At 34.3% G+C, this 24,777-nt stretch overlaps 2 protein-coding genes across 2 annotated transcripts; one reads left to right on the top strand and one right to left on the bottom strand.

The window, feature by feature from the left end:
- On the top strand, positions 12,408–21,210 carry LOC105178585 (gamma aminobutyrate transaminase 3, chloroplastic). The gene is made up of 18 exons (XM_011102091.2): positions 12,408–12,707; positions 14,288–14,421; positions 14,666–14,750; positions 14,841–14,913; positions 16,102–16,199; positions 16,281–16,373; positions 17,134–17,207; positions 17,286–17,324; positions 17,416–17,504; positions 17,583–17,659; positions 17,768–17,842; positions 18,724–18,855; positions 18,942–19,029; positions 19,117–19,195; positions 19,540–19,630; positions 19,718–19,796; positions 19,912–20,027; positions 20,940–21,210. Exons 1-18 carry the CDS (start codon positions 12,663–12,665, stop codon positions 21,009–21,011), a joined length of 1,539 nt encoding a protein of 512 aa, XP_011100393.1. The 5' UTR covers positions 12,408–12,662; the 3' UTR covers positions 21,012–21,210.
- LOC105178584 lies at positions 21,000–22,687 on the bottom strand. Its single transcript, XM_011102090.2, has 2 exons — positions 22,518–22,687; positions 21,000–21,656 (listed from the first exon to the last, which is right to left on the bottom strand). The coding sequence occupies exons 1-2, from the start codon at positions 22,611–22,613 to the stop codon at positions 21,537–21,539; spliced, it is 216 nt and encodes a 71-aa protein (XP_011100392.1). The 5' UTR covers positions 22,614–22,687; the 3' UTR covers positions 21,000–21,536.

The following is a 24,777-nucleotide window of genomic DNA, read 5'->3' as shown; positions in this document are numbered from 1 at the left end:
AGACCTGACCTTACACTTAAGAGTCGTTATGCTGGAGAAATCAATGGATGAGATGCCAATTCTAAAGTAAAAACATGTAAACCTAAAGTTAAATTCTAAAAAATCAAGTTAAAATAATTTAAAAAAGCAATAAGTGTTAAATTGCCGTGTGTTAATAGGGCACAAAATTGAGTGCGCACCCAGGCGATTGGTATCGACTGAGCCCTCGAATCAGTAGAGACATGATATGATGTGAATTCAGAGCCAACATATATTTTTTGTGAATTATATACTATAAATTTGAATAATCCATTATTATTCTTTTATTAAATTCATTTTAATGCACAATCCCATAAACCCAGCATTGAAGGTTGAGTAAATTATCAAATAAAAAAAATAAAACTAAACTTTTTCGAAAATATAAAAGAGTATAATTGTGTAGGAAATGTAAGGAATTATTTGGGATAGGCATCATGTAATCATTTATTCCTCAATTATTTACCAAGAAAAAGAAGAATATTTTGCTTAAATATGGTACAAAGCTCTTATTCCATTAATATCATCTTGTCCCAAGCCTTTTTTGGTTCCAGGTCTAATACTTGGGTACATTAAAGCATCAAAATCTCTGCTATGCCCAAGTCCAAGAACATGTCCTAATTCATGCATCCCCACTGTCTCTAGATCATATTTATCTGGTGAAACACCATTTGTCTATGTCTCATCTCCATCAAAATGAAGTCTACCATCAATTGGTGCAAAAGCATGTGCTAGAATCCCTTAAGGCCCATCAAAAGGTACCTCATCCCCAATATCTCGAAACTGAAAACTAATCTTGATATTCGTTTGACCATAGTTTGTAATATACTTAAACTTGAAATACGTCATATTAGCCCATTCTTCAGTAGCGTCTTTAACCGCAGTCATAACATCATTGCGCATGCCTGGAGGAAATGAGTATGTGAGGCTTTTCTTTGAAGATGGCCATGTGGGCGTACCAGGAAAAAAAGTATAATGTGAAACTAAGGTCGAATTTTGATTCTGGAATTGGCTTGCATTTAGATTGAAAAAATCTGCAACCCCACATCTGGGCAGGAGTAGATTTTTAATTGTTTCGGCATCCAAGATTCCATTTACTTGTAGCTAGAAGAATAATCGGTATTTTTTTATAGCCAGCTCTAAATTATCGTCAAGAAGGAGAAGCATGAGAGGTAATTTTATTCAATGCTTCTACCTAAATATGATTTATGAAGAAGTATATGACTTTACCTAAATATGTTTCGACATCTCAAGTGAGCATTTGAATATTGATTGGATAAATTTGAACAATTTATTTTTCGATGGGAAAATTGCAATTTTTTTCGTCTCGTAACTTAGGTATAGTACATTTTTAGTCCCATTGTTTATGAAATTCGAGAAAATAGTTTATAAAATGTAAAGTTTTATTTTTAGTCCTCCAACCAACTCGTCTAGAAAATTAAACACGTGATTGTTACCTTTTAGAATAGAGGAAAACATTAATTTTAATTCTTTAAACCTGAAACGTTTTCAAGTGAGGGTTCCAAAAACATATGACCATACAACTTACACTTGTTTTTTTTTTTCATTAATTTTTTAATGAAAATTGGTAAAGAGGCCTGAAAGTGAATTTCTTTAAAATTATGGGACTATTTTCTAAAATATCGTAAATAATGGAACTAAAGTGTACAAAGCTTAAGTAATGGAATGAAAAATATAATTTTCCAATTTTTCAAGAGAAAAAATATATATGTAGATATAATTAATCAATTTAGATTTAGTGATGGTGATCAAGAGGAATTAGTTCCCAACCAAGTGTTGATATCAATTTCTTGAAAATCTTTAAATTGATAAGCTCTAAATCTAAGGTTAAAACTAATAATGGTGTTTGTACAAAACAATAGAAAATCAAATGAGTACTTACTTTCATAATAACATAATCATCATAATTTGATGTACTCAATTCTTATTGATGCGTATTAGGGTCCAATCATACCAAAAGAATCGAAGAATCTTTATGCAAAGTTTTAAGATTAACAGGACACTAACCTACAAAGTATACATTAGTACTCCGATACTTAAGTCAATAATAATTTACTAAGGAAATAAAAGGGAAAACTTGAAATGATGTAAGAATAACGGTTGAATATGATGATAAAGTGATATAATTTGTGTGGCGGAAAATTGTGAGCTGAAAATAGCTTAAAAACTGAGAGATAATGAAAGTTAGCGTATGATAGAATGTGTTACCAAAATGCCGGCACAAAGAGTCAATGACTGAGAGAGAATGAAAGTTGGAGTATGATAGAATGTGTTATCAAAATACCTACATAAAGAGTCAATTTATAGGCGAACTTGGAGTAAGATCAGAAAAGTAGTTATGGTGAATCATATACCATTGGAAAGTTTCACGTATTAGCTACTCAATAGAAAAACTAGTTCATGATTTGGACTTATCTAGATGAAAATATGACCCTTTCACTGGAGTTTGTCCAATCTGCCCGAGAATTTGAAAATCTATTACTTGTTGGTTAAAGAATTAAATCTAGTCGGACTGCTTAGAATTAGTTAAGGATCTTTTTATACGATGTGTCCTAAGGTGTCGGCGACCTGTGTGTGTTAGGAAATGGATCGGGTTAAGATGGATAACAGGTGGAATATGAAGGCGATAAAAGACACACGAATTTGTTAACCCAGTTTGGATATAAATCCTACGTCTGGGGGCGATACCAAGCCAGGAGAAAACACTCAAAGAGGAGGAAAATTGAGGAGTACAACACACACACACTTGTATGCAAGTCTTCACCACACGTGAAAGACAACACTCACCCTCGTCTCAACTCTTTCTTTTCTCTCTATTCTATTCTACTTTTCTCTACGAAACAATGCTAACAAGAGTAGTATATATAGCCATGACTTATCCTTTTTCCAACTCAACTTGGGATTTCTAAGTTGAATGGGGTTATCCTTCTCCAACTCAACTTTGAATCGGGTTATCCTTCTCCAACTCAACTTGGGAATTCTAAGTTGAATCAGGTTATCCTTTTCTTCTTCAAATCAATCTTCACAACTTAACAATCTCCCACTTGAAGATTGATTAGCTTTTCTCCACTTCTTTCTTGGTACCGCCGGGTTTGTCCACTCTAGTCATCAAGGCCAGTCGAAGCCGTACACAGCTTCAACTTCTCCATCGCAACCGCCTTGGTCAGCATGTCCGCAGGATTCTTTTCTCCTTGGATCTTCTCCAGCTGCAGTGCCTTCTTCTCCAGAAGTTGTCGGATGAAATGGTACTTGATCTCGATGTGCTTTGTCCGCGAATGGAACGCGGGATTCTTTGCCAGATGGATCGCACTCTGGCTATCGCTATGAAGAATCACAGAAGACAATTCAAACACATTACCTCATCTTCACCAAGTATATTATACATGATAGCTGGACTTTTTATTGATGGATCACCAAGTGGAAGTCCAACAACAGCCCTCAGATGTTGCTCAAATTGTGAAGTAAAACAAGACTCAATTGTGTGATGTCCACTATTATGAGGTCTAGGGGCCACTTCATTCAGCAAGACCTGAGGAGAATGGATGCATAAGCACACAACAGAGACTGCAAAAATGCAAAAAGCTATTTATCTAGACCCATGAAGATGTTAGTACCAACATGATGTAATAAAGATGAAACATCAATGAACAACCTGACCATCAGCTGTCAAAAACAACTCAACCGCAAATACACCAGCACCTTCCAATGAACTCACAGCCTTATATGCAACATCTGTAGCAAGTTTCAGAACCTTCCACGACACATTCGCAGGTGATTTAACAAGTGCATCACTCCTGGATTGCTCATAAAACGGCTAACTACTCCCACTGCATGTGCTATATCCGGTCGAGTACAGATCATAGCATACATCAGGCTCCCAATTGCTGAGGCATACGGTGTGACTCTCATCTTTGCACGTTCGGAGTCAGTCTGGGGTGAATCACTGTTGGATAGTTTGAACTGATTTCCCAATGGCGTTCCAACCGGTTTTGCATTTTCTATCTTGAATCTGCATAATACTTGGCCTTCTATTGGGTTGTTTTTGTCTTGTTGGCCTGCGTTCACTTGGTATAACACTTGCTTGATAATATTAATCATCTCATTTCTTGTTTCCAGTGCATGTAATGAGAAGAAGACAGGACTTTTTTTATTTTCTTGTTTTAACATGATCAGCATTGCATCTAGAGAAACCTATCTCTAGCATGAAGTTGTCAAACTTCCTGTACCACTGCCGCGGGAGCCTGTTTCAATCCATACAGGCTTTTCTTCATGCGACACACCTGCTGATCATCTCCATTATACCCCTCTGGTTGTACCATGTATATCTCCTCCTCAAGATCCCTTCTTGTTTTAACTGTGTAATGCTTGTTGTAGTTACAGATTTTGTAAATAAGAAAACAACAGATGGAGTTACCTGGAAGTAAACTGTAGTTTAGTGTTGATGAATGTTAAAATTGAACTAGCATCCCTAAGATGGAAATTTGACCATAGGCATTTATTTGTAAGATTTAAGTTTATCGAGAAAAACAAGTTTGTTCGGTGCACAAATGCATTGATAACATTTTATATGGATATATTAATTTATTTGTATGCACATTCGAGGTTGTACAAGGTTTAGACTTTACTGGGAAAATGACTTGAATTTTCAGGAGCTTTCTGTAATTGTGGCAAGAGGACGGGATAATAGTATGCTGTGCTATCCTGTTGTAGAAACTATCCACAGGCAAGATGATACCTTTGTTGGGGATTTTATTTTTCTATATTAGTTGTTCTGCATTTTAGATTTTCATCTAGTATTTCTCTTACCGTTCTTTTGTTTTTTTGGTAATTCTCTCTCGTACCATTCTTTGTGAAAATTTATCGTAATAATTTTGTTAATCTTTTTTATCTGCAGGGAGAACATTTGTCACATTGTTAAATCACCTGCGAATGTGTCGTGGAAGGTTCTGAAACTTGCTACAGATGAATTATTTTCCGGTTTTGATCATCCCAGAATCTATACCCAAATTCGTCAGTCCCATACCCAATGAATGTACATTTAATCGACTTAGCATCCAGCTTAGTCCGATCATCGTTCAAAATATAGGCTGAACAACCAAACGTACGTAAGAAAGAAAGATCCACTTTCTTACCACTCCATACCTCTTCTGGTATCCTGTTGTTCAACGGGACAGAAGGCCCTCGATTGATCAAGAAAGCAGCCGTGTTGACTGCATCTGCCCAAAACATCTTTGGTAGTCCGCTCTTCAATCGCATGCATCTCGCACGCTCATTCAGTGTTCTGTTCATCCTCTCAGCAACGCCATTTTGCTGAGGTGTCCCCGGGATTGTTTTCTGCATTCGGATTCCATGGTCGGCGCAGTAATTCTTGATACCTTCACTGTTGTACTCGCCACCGTTATCCGATCTGAGACATTTCACTTGTAGACCTGTCTCATTTTCTACTAGTGCCCTCCATCTCCTGAATGTATCAAAGGCATCAGATTTTCTTTTTAAGAAATACACCCATACCTTTCTAGTGGAGTCATCGACGAATGTCATGTAGTACGTTGATCCACCAAGAGATGACACTGGTGCTGGCCCCCACAAATCGGTGTGAACAAGCTCCAACTTTTCTTTCCTCGGAGTTCTTCCTGTGGTCAAGAAGCTCACCCGCTTCTGCTTTCCGAACACGCAGTGTTCACAATGACCCACCTCCACCGATTTTAACTCGGGCAACCGTCCTTTCGACTTCAGCACGTTCATTCCTTTCTCGCTCATGTGGCCCAAGCGATTGTGCCACAGGTTAGCCTGCGATACAGTTCCTGCAAAGGGGATGTTTGAACTGGATCCTCCCGCCATGTAGAGCGTTCCCGACTTTAGTCCTCGAGCCAAAGTCATTGCTCCCCGACTGATCTTCCACTTCGCGTCTCCAAACGTCGTGTGGAATCCATCACTATCCAGCTGTCCGACTGAGATCAAGTTCCTTTTCAGTCCTGGTATGTGTCTCACATCATGTAGGGTCCAGCATGACCCATTCGTTGATTTGATCCGCACATCTCCCTTTCCTACAATCTTGAGGGGTTTGTTATCTGCAAGATAAACTAAGCCAAAATCACCTGAGGTGTATGGCTCCATGATGTCTTTGTTGCTGCCTGAGTGGAATGAGGCCCCTGAATCCACAACCCAATCATCGGAAGAACTGCTCACACTCAACAAGAGTGCATCCGTGATCTCCTCCGTCGCGGCATTCGCTGTTCGGCCCTCCTTTTCCTTCTTTGGCGCCCGACATTCGCTTTTCATGTGTCCGGGCTTCTCGCAGTTCCAGCACACCATCTCCTTCTTGCCCTTGTTCCTGGACCTTGACCTTGACCTTCCACGGTATTTACCCCGTGTGTCAGGTCTCCCTCTGGACTCTGTATGTAGTGCAGAGTCAGATGATCCACCCGTTTGCTTTCTACGGGTTTCCTCGTTCAACATCATGTCCTTGATGTTGTCGAACTTCATCTTCTCCTTCCCAGACGAAGTGCTCACCGAAGTAACAACCACATCCCAACTGTCAGGTAAAGATGAAAGCAAAATTAACGCTTTTACCTCATCGTCAAACACGATATCCACAGACGCCAGCTGTGTCGTGAGTTGGTTGAAGTCATTGAGGTGATCGGCCACCGACTTCCTCTCCTCCATCTGCAACCTGAATAGTTTTTTCATCAGCATAACCTTGTTCATTGCTGAGAGTTTCTCGTATATATCGGCAAGAGTCTGTAGGACTTCCTTCGTGCTCTTTGCTCCCTTCACATGATAGGCGACATTTCGAGAGAGCGACAGGATTATTGCGCTCATCGCCTTTCGATCGAGCACCTTCCATTCTTCATCACTCGTCTTCTCGGACTTCTCTGCAAGTGGTTCGTACAAGTCCTTCCCGTACAGGTAGGCCTCCATCTGCATACGCCAAAACCCAAAGTCGGAACCATTGAACCGTTCGACTGGAAACTTTCCCTCCATCTTAACTCCTTGAACCAGGCTCTTGATACCAGTTGTTAGGAAATGGATCGGGTTAAGATGGATAACAGGTGGAATATGAAGGCGATAAAAGACACACGAATTTGTTAACCCAGTTTGGATATAAATCCTACGTCTGGGGGCGATACCAAGCCAGGAGAAAACACTCAAAGAGGAGGAAAATTGAGGAGTACAACACACACACACTTGTATGCAAGTCTTCACCACACGTGAAAGACAACACTCACCCTCGTCTCAACTCTTTCTTTTCTCTCTACTCTATTCTACTTTTCTCTACGAAACAATGCTAACAAGAGTAGTATATATAGCCATGACTTATCCTTTTTCCAACTCAACTTGGGATTTCTAAGTTGAATGGGGTTATCCTTCTCCAACTCAACTTTGAATCGGGTTATCCTTCTCCAACTCAACTTGGGAATTCTAAGTTGAATCAGGTTATCCTTTTCTTCTTCAAATCAATCTTCACAACTTAACAGTGTGATGTGTTCTCCATGTTGTATATTGGTTTAGCAAAATTGAGCTTGGTTCTTGGACCTGTCATGTTGGTTCTTGGTTATAAAAATATTTATTTTACCTATAATAATCAGTAATAAGTCAATCAAATGTAAATAATTTTTTTTTTCAATATTTTTGTTAAATATCAGCAAATTTTGTGAATTTTGGTAAATGGAGAGACTTATTTGTTAGATGAAAGCAAATATCAGGATTGCTAGATGTAATTTTTTAAATCACAAGGGGTTTACGTATAATTATACCTAACTTTAAAAGAGCGGAGTGTAATTATCCCTATTATTAATACTAATTCTTTTTTCTATATATATATATATTACATAAAGTGTATATGAGCAACTTCAACTCTAATTATCACTATAAAATAATAAGAGATGGATGTATTTTGAAAACATTTAGATAGATGAAAAATAAAGGATAAATTACATAAAATCTCTTTGTGTTTTGAAAATTAAGCCAAAAACTTCTATATGTTAAAATAAATAGATAAAATCCATTGTATTTTTCAAAATATTGTACATTTTCCCATTCCATTAAGTAAGTTTAATGACGTTAAAATTTGTACTGAGTTGCCCATTATATCCTCATATAATAATCATTGATTTTCAATTATTAAACTTTGAACGGTTTAATCTTAAATAATTTTAAAAATATTTCTTATTATATATATAATTATATATGGATACAAACTAAATATATATAATATATATATATATATAGATGTAGGCGGGAGCGACCGCGCCAATGTGGGTGGCGAAGCAAGATAGACTGGTGAGTCACCTTCTCCCGTGCACAAAGTGGTCGACCTCGCGTCGCCCCATTTAGCCGCCCTCGAAAAAGGGGACGATCTTGCCGTCATCCCCTTCTAAAAAGGGCAGCGACTCGATCTGGAATGCCGTCACCTAGAAGAAGGGTGACGGCAGAAGAAGGGGTGACCTTCATTCTCTAAGCGCCATTAACAGCCTTCTTCTCCATTTGTGACGAGGTGACGAAAAGTTAATTCTTTATTATTTTTAATTTTTTAAAAAAATTAAGTTAAAATAATTTGATTTTTTCAAAAATTTAAAGATAATTAATCTATATTTATTTTTAGTTTTAATGCATATATTGTAGTTTTAATTTAAATATTATTTATAATAAAAATACAACTTAACAAAATTTGATATAATTTTTGTATTTTGATATTTAATTAGTATGTTTTATATATAAATATAACTTATTGAAATATATTTAAACTAAAAGATCGACGTTCTCTTATATATCAAAGAAAGGGGTAAAAATAAATTTTACAAATACAAAAATAACATAAAAAAGTGTTAAAAAAAATAAAGAAATTCACTTACATTTTAGGCAACTGAGATGTACCCTCAGTTAATTTCTAGAGATGGGGTATTTTGTTGTCTTTTTCATAATATGAGAGGCTTTTTTTCTATAAAAATAACAAAACGGAATTTGCTATTTCACCAAAATACGGGAAGGTGTTATGCAATTTACCCTAAAATGAAAGCGTAGTTGATGAAGTACGTAATTCGACTATGGTAGTCCAATGATATTAACTTTTGGTCCAAGTTATATGCCAATCAATTTATGCCTGTGGTTCTTTTTTCGAGGAGAGTTTTATGTGTGCAGGCCCATAATTCGAGGTTGATTATCGTCATTTCGACCATTATCTGAGTGTTTCTTCTAAAATTTTCTATTTTTCAATAGAATTTGTTTAATTTTATATTTTATGTAGTTCTAAGAAGTGACTAATGCTTAAATTATTTCCTAATTTAAGTTAATCAAGATGCACTATCACAAAGAAAAATAAATGCATATGGGACAAAGTGATAGGTCCAAGATAAATGAAGTTGACCAATTGGAAATGTATATATGGTTGAAGCTTCCTTTGTTGTCACTTTCATATGGACACACTCTCCAATCAATTGGGCAAAATATCTTTATACAATTGATGGAGACAAATCATCAAAATTTCAAAACATCTTTGTATCATATATAATTATTATTATTATTTAATTCCTTCTTTTCCCTATGTGCAATTCATTTAAATTTATGAATAAATTACTACCATCTTCTTATATTAAGTTCAAATTCATAAATATTTTATATTTTTTTCTGTAAAATTACAAGTACAGTACTTTACGACGATTTAATTATAATTACAAGTACACTTTCTATTTAATAGTAAAGACTGTTTGCATACGCGGACCTAATTAAATAAATGTTCAAAGAAATGTTGTTGGAATTAAATAAATATTTGGAATAATGTTTTTTTCAATTAATAATCACAAATATTGCCTTATAATTAATTCATGAAATTCACCTAATTTATCCCAAAGTTTGTAATGGCAAAATCAAACTCTGCCAAAATAAAATTGTAAGAATCAAAATCAAACTTTGCAATCTCTCGGTCTCAATTTGGCTGCCCAAAAATTAAATAAAGAAAGATGAAAATCTTATCCAAAGTTTACACACTAAAAAGAAATAGAAGATTAGTGCAAAAAAAATAAAAATCAAATAATAATTTTAATATTATTATTAATGGGATTATTTAGCGATAAAAATATTTATTTTATCATAATAATGAATTTCATGGTTTTTATAATTACTATATTTTAGTAAAAATTATTGTTAGCACAAATTAGTTATAAGAATATGCGCACAATATCATTAAATACAATTAGTGGCACATGTATAGTGATGCCGTAAGGTTCGTTTGGTTCAAGTGAGAGGAAAAGGGAAGCGAGAGGGGGAGGGAGCAAGAAAAAATAAAGTTTTCCTTCAAGTTGTTTGGCACGATTCGAAGGGGAGTAAATTTCAAATAGAAGCCACTTCTTTGGTAAGAGAAAACAGATTGAGAAGAAAATAATATATTTGTAATTTTACTGAATAACTCTTCTCTTTGTTTTATATTAAAAATAAAAAAATTAATATTGTACTAATATAAATTTAGTATATAAAAAATTTAAAACCTAATTAAATAAAAATACTTATCAAAGAAGAATAGCAATATTTTATATCAATAAAAATATTCATCTTTGACTTTGATTTAGTAATTTTTCAGCAATGTTGTTATCTTTTCTCTAACGATTATATACTGCATTATCAACGGAAAGGAGAAAAGAATTGGAGAAAAATTATATGTATACGCGGACAATAGAGTAAATAAAAATATACTACGTACTTTTTTATCTTTTCGGTCTTATACGTTCACTTTTTCGCCCAATTTTGGAAGGAAACAAAATTGGACTTTGGAGGTGTTTCATATACGTCAGTTTTACTTCCCTTCCGAAATCTTCCTCCTAACCAAACTCCAAACTACCTCTTATATTTAGTGACAACTTTATACACATTTTTTATCACTAATAATTATCTAATATTAAGAAAAAAATTATTACTATTTAATATATATTTTTAATAATAATTTTAAAATTATCAAATAATATTTTGTCACTATTATCATACTTTTTTTTAGTGGCAATAATAATAATAATAATAATAATAATATTTTAGCCTTAATCTTTGATCTGTTTGGAGCATAATCAACAAAGTCCCATTATTGGATATGTTCATATTTTAATGCTGTGGGATCCAAAATGTTGTGGATAATATATTTAATAAAATCACTCAAACAAAAGTCTATGTTTAATATATAATATGTCCGATATATATTTCAATAATAAAAGAATGATGTGCATATTTTTAAACATACCAAATAAAATACTTAATTGTTATTTTTATATAGGAAAATATAATATAAAAGGAGAGAAAAATAAAAAAGTCAGGGGAAATGTGTCTACTAAAGATAATTAGTTTTAGAGGAAGAATAATTATATATGTTAAAAATTAGGCTTAAAGGGTTTCGTCCCCTAACTTCAGGCCATTCTCGTTTTAGTCCTCTAGGTTACTAGTGTTCCATTTTGGTCCCGTAGAACTGAAAAAATCTCAATGTTGATACAAATTTGATTAGAAAGTTGAGTCACTCATCGGAAAAAATCACATGCTAGGCATGTGACTTTTTAAATTGGGACTTGCATTGTGATTGGCTGAAAAAGATGATGTGGTAAAGACATGGCCTGAATTTAGGGGACTAAAACGAGAATGGACTGAAGTTAGTGGACGAAAATTGCCTTTAAGCCTTTTATTTCAGCCAATCACAATGCAAGCCCCAATTTAAAAAGTTTTTCCGGCGAGTGACTCAACTTTCCGATCAAATTTGTACCAAAAATTGAGATTTTTTCAGTTTTACTGGACCAAAATGGAACCCTAGTAACTTAGGAGACTAAAACGAGAATGGCATGAAGTTAGGGGACGAAAATTATCTTTAATTCTAAAAATTATTAAAAATACACTTAACAGGCAACTTTTTACAAAACAAAAGAGAAAAATAAATCGATAATTACATTTAGTAATATAAAATAAATTGAGGCGAGTCGAAAACATACTATTCAAAAGGTTTTAAATTATTATTGAATTTGAAAATATATATTTGAACTTAATTTGATTATTAACTGAATTAACCTCAAACGAGTTTTTAATTGAAATAAATACGAGTCGAACTTAAGTATTTGATATTTTTGCATACTTTATTAATTGAATTGAGTTTAAAAATTTATCGAAACAAATCTTTTGTGCAAACTTAATATGTTAAGTTTAAGGATTTGAATTCAAATAATTTTTTACCAATTGAATTTGATCGAATATCGAATAATTTAAATAATTTTTTGCAAAATTATGTTATGATATATATATAGAGCATTGGTACTAACAAATTACAAGAATCAAAATTGAGAAGCGTTTCTTGAAATAAAGTCCTAAAAGGAAGGAAACTTTTGGGAAAATCCTTAAATTTTGCAAATGAATATTTTCTTTATATTCTTCAAACTGCAAAATCAATGAATGTAGACATCTGATGACGGGCGCTGCTGTCCAGATCAAGATTACAAAATCAGTTTAAATATGGATTGCTGAGTCGTCACTCGTCACTCGCATCATCTATCCAACTGTCTCTCATACAAATACATACTTCTCTCTCTTGCTGTTCCGTGCATGCTTTGGCCCAAGAATAACAATTTTATACGATTCTTTTTGCAAAAGGGTACAAGGAAAAAGTGATGATGCATCGTCTTCTTCAATTGACTCTCAGAAACGCCAGCCAGGTGAAAAACCCGCTTCTGTGTTTGTGTTATTTTCCCCACATATTGATGTCTGTGTTTGAATGCGTGTCTTCGTAAGTTTTTCTTTGTATAATATGATGAGATGCTTTCCTTTGCGCTTTTTTTTTTTTTGTATATTTTTGTTATATTTGATGGGAGCTTTTTATGGGTTGGGGGGTGGGGGTGGTTGCATCTTTAGTATCAATCAGTATTTGCTTTTTCTTTTACTTTCTTGATTGATGGATGGATGGATATAAAATTGCCACTGAAGTTTCTGTGAAGGTCACCATGTAATTTAATCTTGGATACCTTTGCAGGAATGTTTCTTTCTTGGGTGCGCAAATTTTCAACCTTTTTTCTGGGTGGGGTGGGGGGTGAGTGGGCTATGGGTGTGTATGTTGAAGAGGATGAGTTATAAGGTGGATGAGAGTTCATCCTGCGTCAGGGTTCTCTGATTTGTGTTTTGCTTGATTGAGTTGGTAAAATTCCGGCATTCTTAAATTGGCCGTGCTGATGGATGACTTTGCGGAGATTATGCTTTTTGTACGATGCACATTTAGCTATAACTAAGAATTAATTAAATGCAATCAATATATGTATTCTAGGTACTTAGAGCTGCTTTTTAGGATTATGCCGGTACGTTCTTTTCCTTTACTTGACTTTGTCCATCATAGCTCATTTAAGTCTCCGTAAAGTACAATAATAACTGATTAGCATAAGAAAAGTAAAAAAGCAGCTTGACATCGATGATTTGTACCAATATGTTGACTAAGAGAAGTTGAATTTATGTGGTTTGTCAAGCCACAGTGTTCCTGAGTCCTTGTATAAGCTAGTGTTACACCTGAGACTTCCAGTCAGATCAATTCAGCTCGAGGGACCATTCCAAATTAATTACCTTTGATTATCTAGTATACTTTTGTGTGTTTTTCAGCTATATTTTTCATCATTCCTGCAGGTTTTGATGTAATTATTTCCCATAATAGCCCTTATTAAGACTCAACCTTCGAACTTTGCATGTCTAGGTATCCATGTGGAAATCAAAGAAACCCCTTTACCCTTCCTGATATCGAACAAATGGCTGATCTTCTTAAAGGATGCTGGTGTCTTTTTTAGGACTAAAACATGCATCTTTGCCTTTGATCTCAAGGCCAAAAACTAGAAGTTCCTTTGAAACTAATTTATATGTCATGAATATTAGGTAAATGCTCTGTCAATTCTCAAGATGTCTGGTCTGTTAAAACCATGGTGGACAATGAGACCAAGCTTGGATTTACATTTCATTGTATGTTTTTTGAGTACCTTCCCGTGAAATGGTTGATCGATGTATCATTATAGCTGTAATGGCTGAGACAAAACGACACAAACTGTGTTTCTGTACCTTTTTGAAACTAATGCAGAGCCAAGCTTGATGCTTATTTTAGTTCATCTAAAAATTCTGGCTATTTAGTTGGAGAAAGAAAACAAATGAAACAAGCTCTGTCCAGAGAAAATCCAAATGTGTCTTTTAATCAATATTTACTTTGTTCTGCTTCTTTATTTGGTTTTAAACTGATTATCTGACATTCACACTTGCAATGCTACAGGCTGGTCACTATGTGAAGGATATTTCAGCAGGTAAAAATCTGCAGAAACATTTGGTCCAGGCTTCTGTACGTGCAAAATCATATGGTACAGAGGCATCTTTACAGAAGGATGTTTCATCAACTGATGATAAAGGGTATATGCCATTTCTTTTTTAGCATTACTAATTTCAGCATATACATCTTCGCTGCTTTTCTGTTCATATCAACAGAAAATGACTACTGATGTCTCTAAGGTATTACATGTCTATTGTTATAGTATATTAATGAGTTTCCGTATAATGAAGACTTTCTCCAAAATATTCTCTATGAACTCTGATATCAAGTGATGTAAATGAAATAGTTTTATTGCCTGTCACTATTAACTATCGACATTTTCAGCTATAAGGGGCATGATATGCTAGCGCCATTTACTGCTGGATGGCAGACTACAGATTTGAATCCTTTAGTTATTGAGAAATCAGAGGTATGAAAGTTGGATTTACAATTTGTGTGTCGTACTTTCAAAGTTTTCAGCCTTCTAATCGTAGGTGCTACATTCTTGTTTGTTTTTCAGGGCTCCTATGTATATGACGTTAATGGGAAAAAGTATCTTGATGCTCTTGCTGGATTGTGGTGCACAGCGCTAGGTATTCGAAACCCCCACTAAAAGCCCCAATTATACAGACTATTTGCTTCCTGTTATTTGACTTTTTATCTGTTTATCTGCCACCCACATGCTCTCACTTGTACGATTTTGTTGTGATTTTAGAATCTTGTGTTTCTCCTCTCTCGTGTGTTCAAAACTTAAAACTGAAGAAAACTTATCCTATTAAGGGAAAAAGACTTCTAACATTATGCTTTGATCATCTTGTATGTGCATATATAAAGCAATAACTTGTCTGTTACATCTTTGTCACTAGTTCTGGGCACTGTAACAGACATGGAGGATGTAATTTTTGAAAGCAATAGTAGACATGTTGAGAGGCCCAAAATATGTGCATAATTTAGTTTGACTACATATATTTAACAAGTTGATTTATGAAAAATAACCCCTCCTCTCCTAGTCAATGGAAACAAAAAAGTAAATCCAAATAGTCTGACTATTTCAACACTTCCTTCTTGGTGATCTTATCCTTGTCGTACTTATGACTTCCAGGAAATATTTCATGATAATACATTATGACATTTGACGAGTTGATTTCTATGCCTATACATAAAAAGCAATTGTAACCCAAGTTTATACTTGACAAAAAGTAATCACTTAATCAAATGTTGACATAGCTGATATACATTCATCTTCTCCTCACTTCTCCAAATGTATACATTAGTTAAGCATGTCCAGAAACATCTTATCACCGTAAAGCATTACACTCAGTTATTTCAAGCCCTATATAAATTATTATAACTGACTCCGTACTAGTAGCATACGATATGTAGCTGCTTGCCCTCTATTGCAATTGATGTGAGAAATATGGTCGCACCTAGGGCCAACCACTGAGCTGTGAGTACAAGTGATCACATGCTGGGATTACATGAGATCTTTATAAGCGACTGCAATGTGGCTCAAAATATGAGAAGTATTGTTACTTTTGGACTGCAACATGGTTCAAAACATGAACATAATTGAAAGTTTGTCTGCTAAATTTACTGTGTGGCGAAGCAAATATCTTGAAACCACAACAGTCATGTTTCTCTCCCTACCGTTGGTGGGACAAAAACTTTCTACTTGAAATTCATTATATGAAACATCATGGAACTCTTTTCACTGAACATTTATGTGGAAGACATAACCAATATTATCAATTAGACACTTACGTGGTCTTGCATTCTTGCAGGTGGCAATGAACCACGTCTTGTTGCTGCTGCAACGAAACAACTAAACACACTGCCATTTTACCACTCCTTTTGGAATCGAACCACGAAACCCTCTTTGGTACAAAGATTTACACTCAATTTGAAAGCTGCATATCAGGAATTTGGATATGTCCTCATCCTGATTTCTTCTTATATATAGGATCTTGCTAAGGAACTGTCGGAGATGTTCACTGCAAATAAAATGGCTAAGGTCTTTTTCACAAATAGTGGATCAGAAGCCAATGATTCACAGGTTAGGACATCTTCTTCTTCCTTTTTTTCTTCGTCTCTCATTTGTTTACAGATTTGATCATCTTTAAGAAACATTGAATTGGGTATTTTATCTTGACTGATTTTCATTTGCATCTATTTTGAGATGGAGTTGTAAATCTAGAGTTTAAAAATACTTAATCTGTCTAGTTCTAGAAAATGATGAAGTATGAAAACTTCCACGCTTAATTACATTTATGATGATTTTATTGACTGAACTCTGAAATAAGGTGGCTTAAAAGTTACAAAGTGTGTGGTGAAGCTATTAGGAATGAGATGCCATATTCCTTAATTCAAGAAACAATTCAGTTGAAAAGGCCAATTTCTAGATATTGGTTTTCTATCAACTAGACTAGGGTGTGTAGTGCACTCAATGCTTGTACGCAAATATTTAAAGTTATAAATAACTAGGTGTCTTTTACGGTTTTACCAAAAGTTTCTTTAGCATTTATTTCATTTGAAAAAAAAGAAGAAAATAGTTCAGTACATGAAATGGAATATTTGAAATAAGCATTAGATAGAAAATAAATGATTTTTTGAAAAGACAAGATGTGCGAGTTGGAAAAAGAGAAAATTGAAATAGAGAATGGAGAGAAAAGTGTGAGATCGAGATAAATAGATAACTAGAAGGTTGTTATTGATTGATTAAAGATCCTAACAATGTGCTCTTCTATATGAATAGTATAGGTTCTTAAGATGCCAACAACCTATTAGTAATAATTATGTTTTTCCTTTTGTTGCAGGTGAAGCTAGTTTGGTACTACAATAACGCCCTTGGAAGGCCTAACAAGAAGAAGTTCATCGCTAGACAAAAATCGTAATCTTCTGCTCCATTTCATTTTATTTACTTTGCTGTAAGTTCTCTTTGTCAATCCAATTTCCTTTGGTTTGGCAGATATCATGGTTCAACACTCATATCAGCGAGTCTTTCAGGGTAATTTTGTTGGCCTTTAAATTTCGTATTGTTGCTGTCATTCTTATGTAGTAAATATTGTAGACACAAATAACATATTGACTTTTAACAGGTTGCCTGCGCTGCACCAGAAATTTGATCTGCCAGCTCCATTCGTATTACATACAGACTGCCCACATTATTGGAGGTATCATCTGCCAGGTTGTGATGCATTCCTTGACTTAATATAATCTCCCTTCATCCATGATCATCTGAAATTTATAAAGTAGAATTTTTCAGGGGAAACTGAGGAAGAGTTCTCTACCAGGTTGGCCAAGAACTTGGAAAATCTTATCCTCAAAGAGGGACCTGAGACGGTAACTGATATTAGATTCATGTCATTGATTTGTTTTATTTTTGCAGCCTTCTCTTTACTTATAATAGATGTTGAATGTTACGTTCATAACAAAATGGAGTGCTTTCAGATTGCGGCTTTTATTGCGGAACCGATTATGGGGGCAGGAGGTGTGATACCTCCACCAGCAACTTATTTTGAGAAGGTGAGTTTCCTTTTACAATCGGTGCTTTACCATGGTAAGGTATTTCAAACCCTTTACCACAAACCAGTCTCAGACTCTCGGTTCACTTGTGCAGAAAGCATTACATACCCTTTGGCTACATTCATTGCCAAGCATTTTCGGTTATTTTTTTTGCCTCCCTGAGATGAAAATACATTTGCATGCAGGAGGGAAATTCTCAGTCTATCAAAATTCTCTTCAAAACATTTTCCATCATTTAATTATTACTCTAATGATTACATATTTTGTAATTACATCTTTAAATCATTGCACTAACGAAAAATATATATTTACATCTTCAACACATTTTTCACCATGCAATATCTGAATATCATATATATGACATCTTCCAGTCAAACTTGTTAATCATACAATCCAGAAAAGATTGATTTGACACGTTCACAAAAGATCCCAACAAATCTTCAAGACAGACTTTCATTCTCAACACATTCACCAATCCCACTTCCAAAGTACCATTTCCTCAAAACAAAACTCCAGAATAGTTTCAAAATAACTCCTGAGGAAGTGTAAAAGTTTGCTACTGTTGCAAGAAAAAGTTTACATCTTAACTTTGACTGTCTCTCCAGGAATGGGTACATACATGGCCTGATATATTTCCTATCCACATTAACCATGTTTTAACTTATTGATACAGCATCTGCACATAAGCATCCTGCAATGTTGTATTCTTTCTCAGATTGAACTGTATATTATCAATTTGTCTCCAAGCTAGATGGGCATTATATGGACCTTCTGTTTTGCATGTGCAGCAAAGGACCTGTTTTACCAATTTGTGTTCAATCTCATTTTCTTACTCTGCAATTATAAAGGATTTGGTCTGAGCATCTTCTACATATGTGCAGGTTCAGGCTGTGGTCAAAAAGTACGATATCCTTTTTATTGCTGATGAGGTAATATGTGCCTTTGGAAGGGCTGGCACAATGTTTGGCTGTGATAAGTATGGCATCAAACCTGATCTCGTCTCGCTGGCAAAGGTAAAAATTTTCAGCAAAGTTGTGATAAACCCCATTTCCTAGTCTTGCAAAGTGCTTAATTTCCTTTTGCTGTTGATTATGCACAGGCTCTTTCTTCTGCGTATATGCCTATTGGAGCTGTTCTTGTCAGCCCAGAAGTCTATGACGTCATATATTCTCAAAGCAACAAGCTTGGTTGGTGCTAGCATATTGACTTGAGTTATATAAGATTTTTTGTGATAAATCCAGTTTAACACGTTGCTCCAATTTTTGCGTCTAAAGGTTCTTTCTCGCATGGATTTACTTATTCTGGACATCCTGTATCATGTGCCGTTGCGTTGGAAACACTGAAGATTTACAAGTATGTTGTTCTTGATCTTTACCAGTGAATTCTGGGTTTTTATCTTCTCTGCAACCAATTTCCATCTTGATTTCATGCTCTATCGTTTTAATCCCTCCCACAACATGATTAAAGAAAGATGGAAATTTCTTTAGATATATGACAAGAACTAACATGAATGAAGAATGTTTTGAGAATAAATTTAAGATCTTTGTGCGGTCATCATAAAGATGCTTAAAGATTCGTATGAATTTGAATTTTCCAGGCAAGTTCATTGGGGACTAAATAGGTGCTTAACGATTTAGTTTAAACAATCTGAAATGCTTATTTACATGGAAACAAAATGTTTTGTTTGCTTTCTGCAGGGAGAGAAATATTCTTGACCAAGTAAATAAAATAGCCCCAAGATTTCAGGAAGGGTTGAAAGCATTTTCCGACAGTCCCATCATTGGGGAGGTACAGAAAGCATTTTTATTTGTTTATATAATAAATACTGGAAGTTATTCTTTTCTCGTTCATTTGACTCATTGCACTCTCCTGAAGATACGGGGGACTGGTTTGATTCTCGGGACAGAATTTGCAGATAACAAGTCACCAAATGATCCATTTCCTCCTGAATGGGGTATGTCTGTTATTTTGTCTCTGAATCTTTGAGCAATGTTTTTTTCTTCTTTGGAAAAGAAATTGTGCCTTTTCTAGTACATTCTTACATTTTATATTTTTCTGCAAATTTTCAGGTGTAGGAGCTTATTTTGGAGCACAATGTGAGAAGAATGGAATGTTGGTACGTGTTGCGGGTGACAACATAATGATGTCTCCTCCTTTTATAATGACTCCTGAAGAAATCGAGAAGGTAAGTTTCCCTTCAAAGTAATACGTGTTAGCAACTACTACCACAGAGCTAAAGTCTATGGAAAAATGAGCAATCAAAATTAAAGGGCTAAATGCAACAGGTCTCCGGTGAAAATGAAAATACTAATGGGCAAAAAATCCTCCCGTAAATATAAAAAGGCTACGCGACCCTTGGAACTTTAGGAAAACAACAACCTGGTCCGTCTGGCACCGAAGACAATGAGGATCTTTTCTAGAAGTTCAGGGGTCGTCCAACACTTTTTCTTCTCTTCAGGGGGTCTTTTAACCTATTAATATTTTCAGTAGAGGACAAAAATTTAAGCGCGCAATATTAAATACAAGAAGAGACTAGTTTTATGTGGTCTAGAGATTGAATTTCTCCTAGGTCCAAAGTTGCCCAAGTTTATAACTAGAATAGAGTATGTTACGAGTAAAATAGACGGCAGCCCGTCGATCTTTTAACTAGGGCCTGTATCTATATAGTAAATGACGAGATACACACTAAAGCTACATGGAAATATAATGTAGTGTCAGGTCAACTGTGGTGGTACGTAATTCACATACACAAATGAATTATCTTGAAAAATTTACTCTTCCTGTTTAAAGCAGAAATGGCTGTGAGAGTGGCTGTTTTAGACTAAAAGTTTGAGTTCTTTTGGTTTGAGCTATCTTCTGCCGAGTCATCGTTCCGTTTATGCCACGGCTGAAGTGTTGTCTGTAAAGTGCTGTGTCTAGAGTGTTAGTGCTCGGGTGTTCTTGCTGTTGATGCTTAAACCTCTTACTCTCCCGAGAATGTTGCGTGTGGCCTATGTTTATCGAACACGTCTCCAACTGATCAAATTTCGTGAAAGCTATGAATTGTATGCCAAATTTTGTGATTGGAACTGAAGCTCTTTTTGCTTGCACCTTTCAGCTGATAGAAATCTATGGGAAAGCTCTGAAGAGTACAGAAGAAAGGGTTGCAGAGCTCAAGTCTCAGAAGTGATCCATTCAAAGCAGTTTGGACAATGGTGAAAAGATTTGATGTCTCCCATGTAGAAAAAACCTGAGCTGGCTGTCCCCTCCCCCCAATAATATTACACTGGAATTTCAATCAAGAAATCAAATTTTTACTTGTCATTTCACAAATGTAGGTAGCCAAGCAAATGGTTATTCATCTCCTCTTGAGGTGCATGTTCTGCTGTCTCACACTACCAAAAACCATCCCTATCTGTAATGGATACTTTGAAATCTTCAATAATTATAAATATCTCATCATTATTTAAAGAATTATAAATATTCTTCCCCGAATTACAGATACTCCTAAAATTACAAATACTTAATAAATATCCCCTATAATAGGCTGTTACAAGAAAATATTTTTTAAGTAACGACGGAAAAGCCCGTTGTAATTTACTTTAAAATTTTTAAGCAATAACTACTTTCAAGAGAATTTTTCCAGAAAAAGGCACAACATTTTCTCCAAAAATTTAAAAAAAAAAATACATAAATTGGTAGAAAATTGATGATGTCAAGATTTGGACTGCTTCTCAGCCTTTCTTCTTGCCCTTCTCACTCTGGAGCTCAAAGATGACTTGAACCCACCACCCCCATCACTCTCTTCCCTTTCTTCTATATCTTTCAATGATTTCTTCACACAATCAGGAAACAAAGTTATTGCCAAGATTTTCTTTTTCTTTTCTTTTTCAGTAAATCGATTACAATTACATAATAAATTAGAAAAAAATACAAACAATTTTTTATGATATTGTAAATAATTCAATTATCTCCTAAGAAAAAATAAATAATATTTTTTTACCTTCTTATATTTTTTAATAAAATAATTTTTTGTCATGTACTATTTAAAATAAAATAATTTACTTCCTTAAACAGGGAGGTAGATTGATCTATTTTAAAAAATATAAGGAGATGTATTGCTACTTTCTCCTTTTCTTCCGTAAAACGATAATATGTTGATTTATAATATCACAATGGGGTAAATTGCAGTGAACCCAATAAATTGCAACATTAACAATATTCAAAATTACCCAACAACTACTATTATTGTCGACAAATTCCAGATTCAAAGATATTTCGTTAAAATATTGAATTTTAAAATTAAGACATTTAGTTGAGTAATTTGGATATTAATCAATACAAAAAAATAGAATGGGTTTTTTGAAAGTAATGCATTTATACGTGAAAAATTGTCAATAAAAAATATATATATGTAGAAAACTTATTTAAATATATATATATATGCATTTAAAATAAAAAGGAAAAACAATTTGGCAATTTATGTCCACTTATTTTGATCTGATAGAAATAGGAAATTTTTGTTTATAAATGAATTGCTCTATCATCAAACTCTTCAAATCACTAATCACCAAAATTTGGAAATGTTTATTTGTGTGTGTGTTTATATATATATATATATATATATATGTGTGTGTGTGTAGATATTAAGAAGAAAGAAAAGAATATATATATATATATATAGGTATGAAGTTACCTCCCTGAGCTCAGCAAAACTGACGACATAGAAAGTAAGAGCAGCAGCTGCAAGAATTCCTACAACTGGAACACCAATCTGCTGAAATCCATCCATTCACACTCCACTCTTATGGGGTTCCAAATGGATAAAGCAAGAACACTATCAGTCATGTAAAGGGATAATGTTTATAAAACCCCCCACCCCACCCCACCCCACCCCACCCCCTCTTTGTTTTTTTTAGTTTATCTATTTATATACGGTGGGGTGCATTTCTTTCCTCTTTTTCTTTCTTTTTTTTCTTTCCCACTTGTGTTGAAGGAAACTACAAAATTGCAAACTTAATCCTATAAAATAGGGTGATTTTGAAAGTACTTGCACACTTTACAAATTTGTAGGAGGGAATTAGATTTTGCCATTCGAACTATATTCGTTTCTACATGTTGGCATCTAAATTTTTTTTTTTTTGGTGAACTTTGCGAAATTTGCACTTTACCGTATATAATCTCTTTGTTGCTGATTTTTTTATCGGAAAAACATCACATGCTGTGCATATGTTAAAAATACGACATCACATAACCTTAAATACCGTATGTGCACTACATATGATTTTTTTTGACAAAAACTTAGTGAAAAGATAGTTATAAATAGAAAAGTATAAAATTTCGTGAAGTTGAGATGGTGAGTTGACAAAAAAAAAAGGTTTAAATGCTAAAGTGTAAAAATAGTCATAGTTTGGACGCTAAAGTGCAAACAGCAGACTGCACCCGTCGCGCTAACCATTGCGTTGTTGGTAAAGCTTCATGACAAGCTCGCCAAACAAATGTCCGGATCTTTGGTGGTACATGGCTTCTCCACATCCTCCTCTATGCCTTCTGTTGCCCTGTTCTCACTGCGGCAGTCTGTGAAGATGAACTAGGCGCTTCATGCTGTCGCAACCTTACCAATTCCACACGATATGCGCTTCTCACCGAGAACTTGCCTGATTTTTATATGGTCTTGTCATATCTGTAGTACGTCCCGTGCTGCAAGAATTCCCTGCCACGTCAATGATGGTCGATGTCCCAATTTAGCTTCACCAAACGTCGAGTTGGGGGTAATACCTAGCTTTATATATTTGACTAATGAAGCTATTTGGTCACGTGAATAGTCTCCATCCTTGTTTCGCCAATAGCGCCATATTAAAAGCTCGCAGCTTTCGAAAGCCAAGCCCTCCTTCCTCCATTGGGTGGCATATATATCTAGGTGGATTTGGCAATGCCTGGAGCTTGGTCAAATGGTCATATTTTCGTCTAAATAAGTTCAAATTCTGTTATTATTTTTTTTTTTTGTTACAAAGCTAATACGACAACTATCTAATGACATCGTGTTTGCCACAACTAACTCTTGGGGCTTTTTCTACGAATGCTTATAAATTGAGACATGATGCAGTTCTTTTGGTAACACAAGCTATCACACTTAAACTCTCATTCTCTCTCAGTTTTTAAATTATTTTCAACTTACTTTCGGCACTCCACACAATTTTCTTCACTTTCACACTATATTCCACCATCATTCTTACATTTATTCAAGTTTCTTCCTTTTACAACGTTATTAATTTAAACATCAAAGTGCTAACCTTTATTTGCAAGGCTAGTCCTCCAATAATCTTAGAATTTTCGTGAAAGTCCTTTGACCATTGTGGTGCTAGTGATATACGATATACATCATTATCTAAAAATAAGCTTAATCAATAATTTAATAAGTTTTGATAATTTTTTTATAAATAATTATTTAATATAATGCATATGAATCAAGTTCTTATATTTCAACATCCACTACAACGAAAAGCTTTCTTTTTTTTTTTTTTCAAAATTTAGCATGTATTAGAATTATTATTCAATATCTCATATTTTAAATTTTTATACTAATAGAATATGGTATTTTTTTTATATTATCTAAAAATAAGCTTAATAAAAAATTTAGTAAGTTTTAATAATTTTTTTGTAAATAATTATTTAATATTATGCATATAAATTTTATTGTAATATTTCAATATTCACTACAAGAAAAATACATCTTTTTTCAAAATGGCAGTCAATTTTCTTTTTATCACATTGCTTCTTTTTAGCTTCTTGTGAATGTCTTTTTTCAAGTGCTCAATCTCTCATTTAAATTTTTGAATAATTTATTTCAAATTATAAAATAGTCTGATAATCTTTTATTGTCCATATTTTGTTTTAGAAAAGAAACAAATAAAATAATTGAGCTCGAGCTCGTGATTTGCAAGCTTGGGCTCGAA

Source organism: Sesamum indicum, linkage group LG16, assembly GCF_000512975.1.
Source record: "Sesamum indicum cultivar Zhongzhi No. 13 linkage group LG16, S_indicum_v1.0, whole genome shotgun sequence".
NCBI classification, from domain to species: Eukaryota; Viridiplantae; Streptophyta; class Magnoliopsida; order Lamiales; family Pedaliaceae; genus Sesamum; species Sesamum indicum.
Note: the sequence above shows the minus strand (reverse complement) of the source record. Positions and strands in the feature narration are given on the sequence as shown.

Excerpts from the sequence above, each read along its gene's own strand:
- LOC105178585 (XM_011102091.2), top strand. The coding sequence starts at position 12,663 with ATGATGCATCGTCTTCTTCAATTGACTCTCAGAAACGCCAGCCAG. Across the intron at positions 17,325-17,415 it reads ATATCAGCGAGTCTTTCAGG|GTTGCCTGCGCTGCACCAGA; the intron begins GTAATTTTGTTG and ends GACTTTTAACAG. Across the intron at positions 17,843-18,723 it reads CAGCAACTTATTTTGAGAAG|GTTCAGGCTGTGGTCAAAAA; the intron begins GTGAGTTTCCTT and ends ACATATGTGCAG.
- LOC105178584 (XM_011102090.2), bottom strand. The coding sequence starts at position 22,613 with ATGGATGGATTTCAGCAGATTGGTGTTCCAGTTGTAGGAATTCTTGCA. Across the intron at positions 21,657-22,517 it reads GTTTTGCTGAGCTCAGGGAG|AAATCATTGAAAGATATAGA; the intron begins GTAACTTCATAC and ends GATTGTGTGAAG.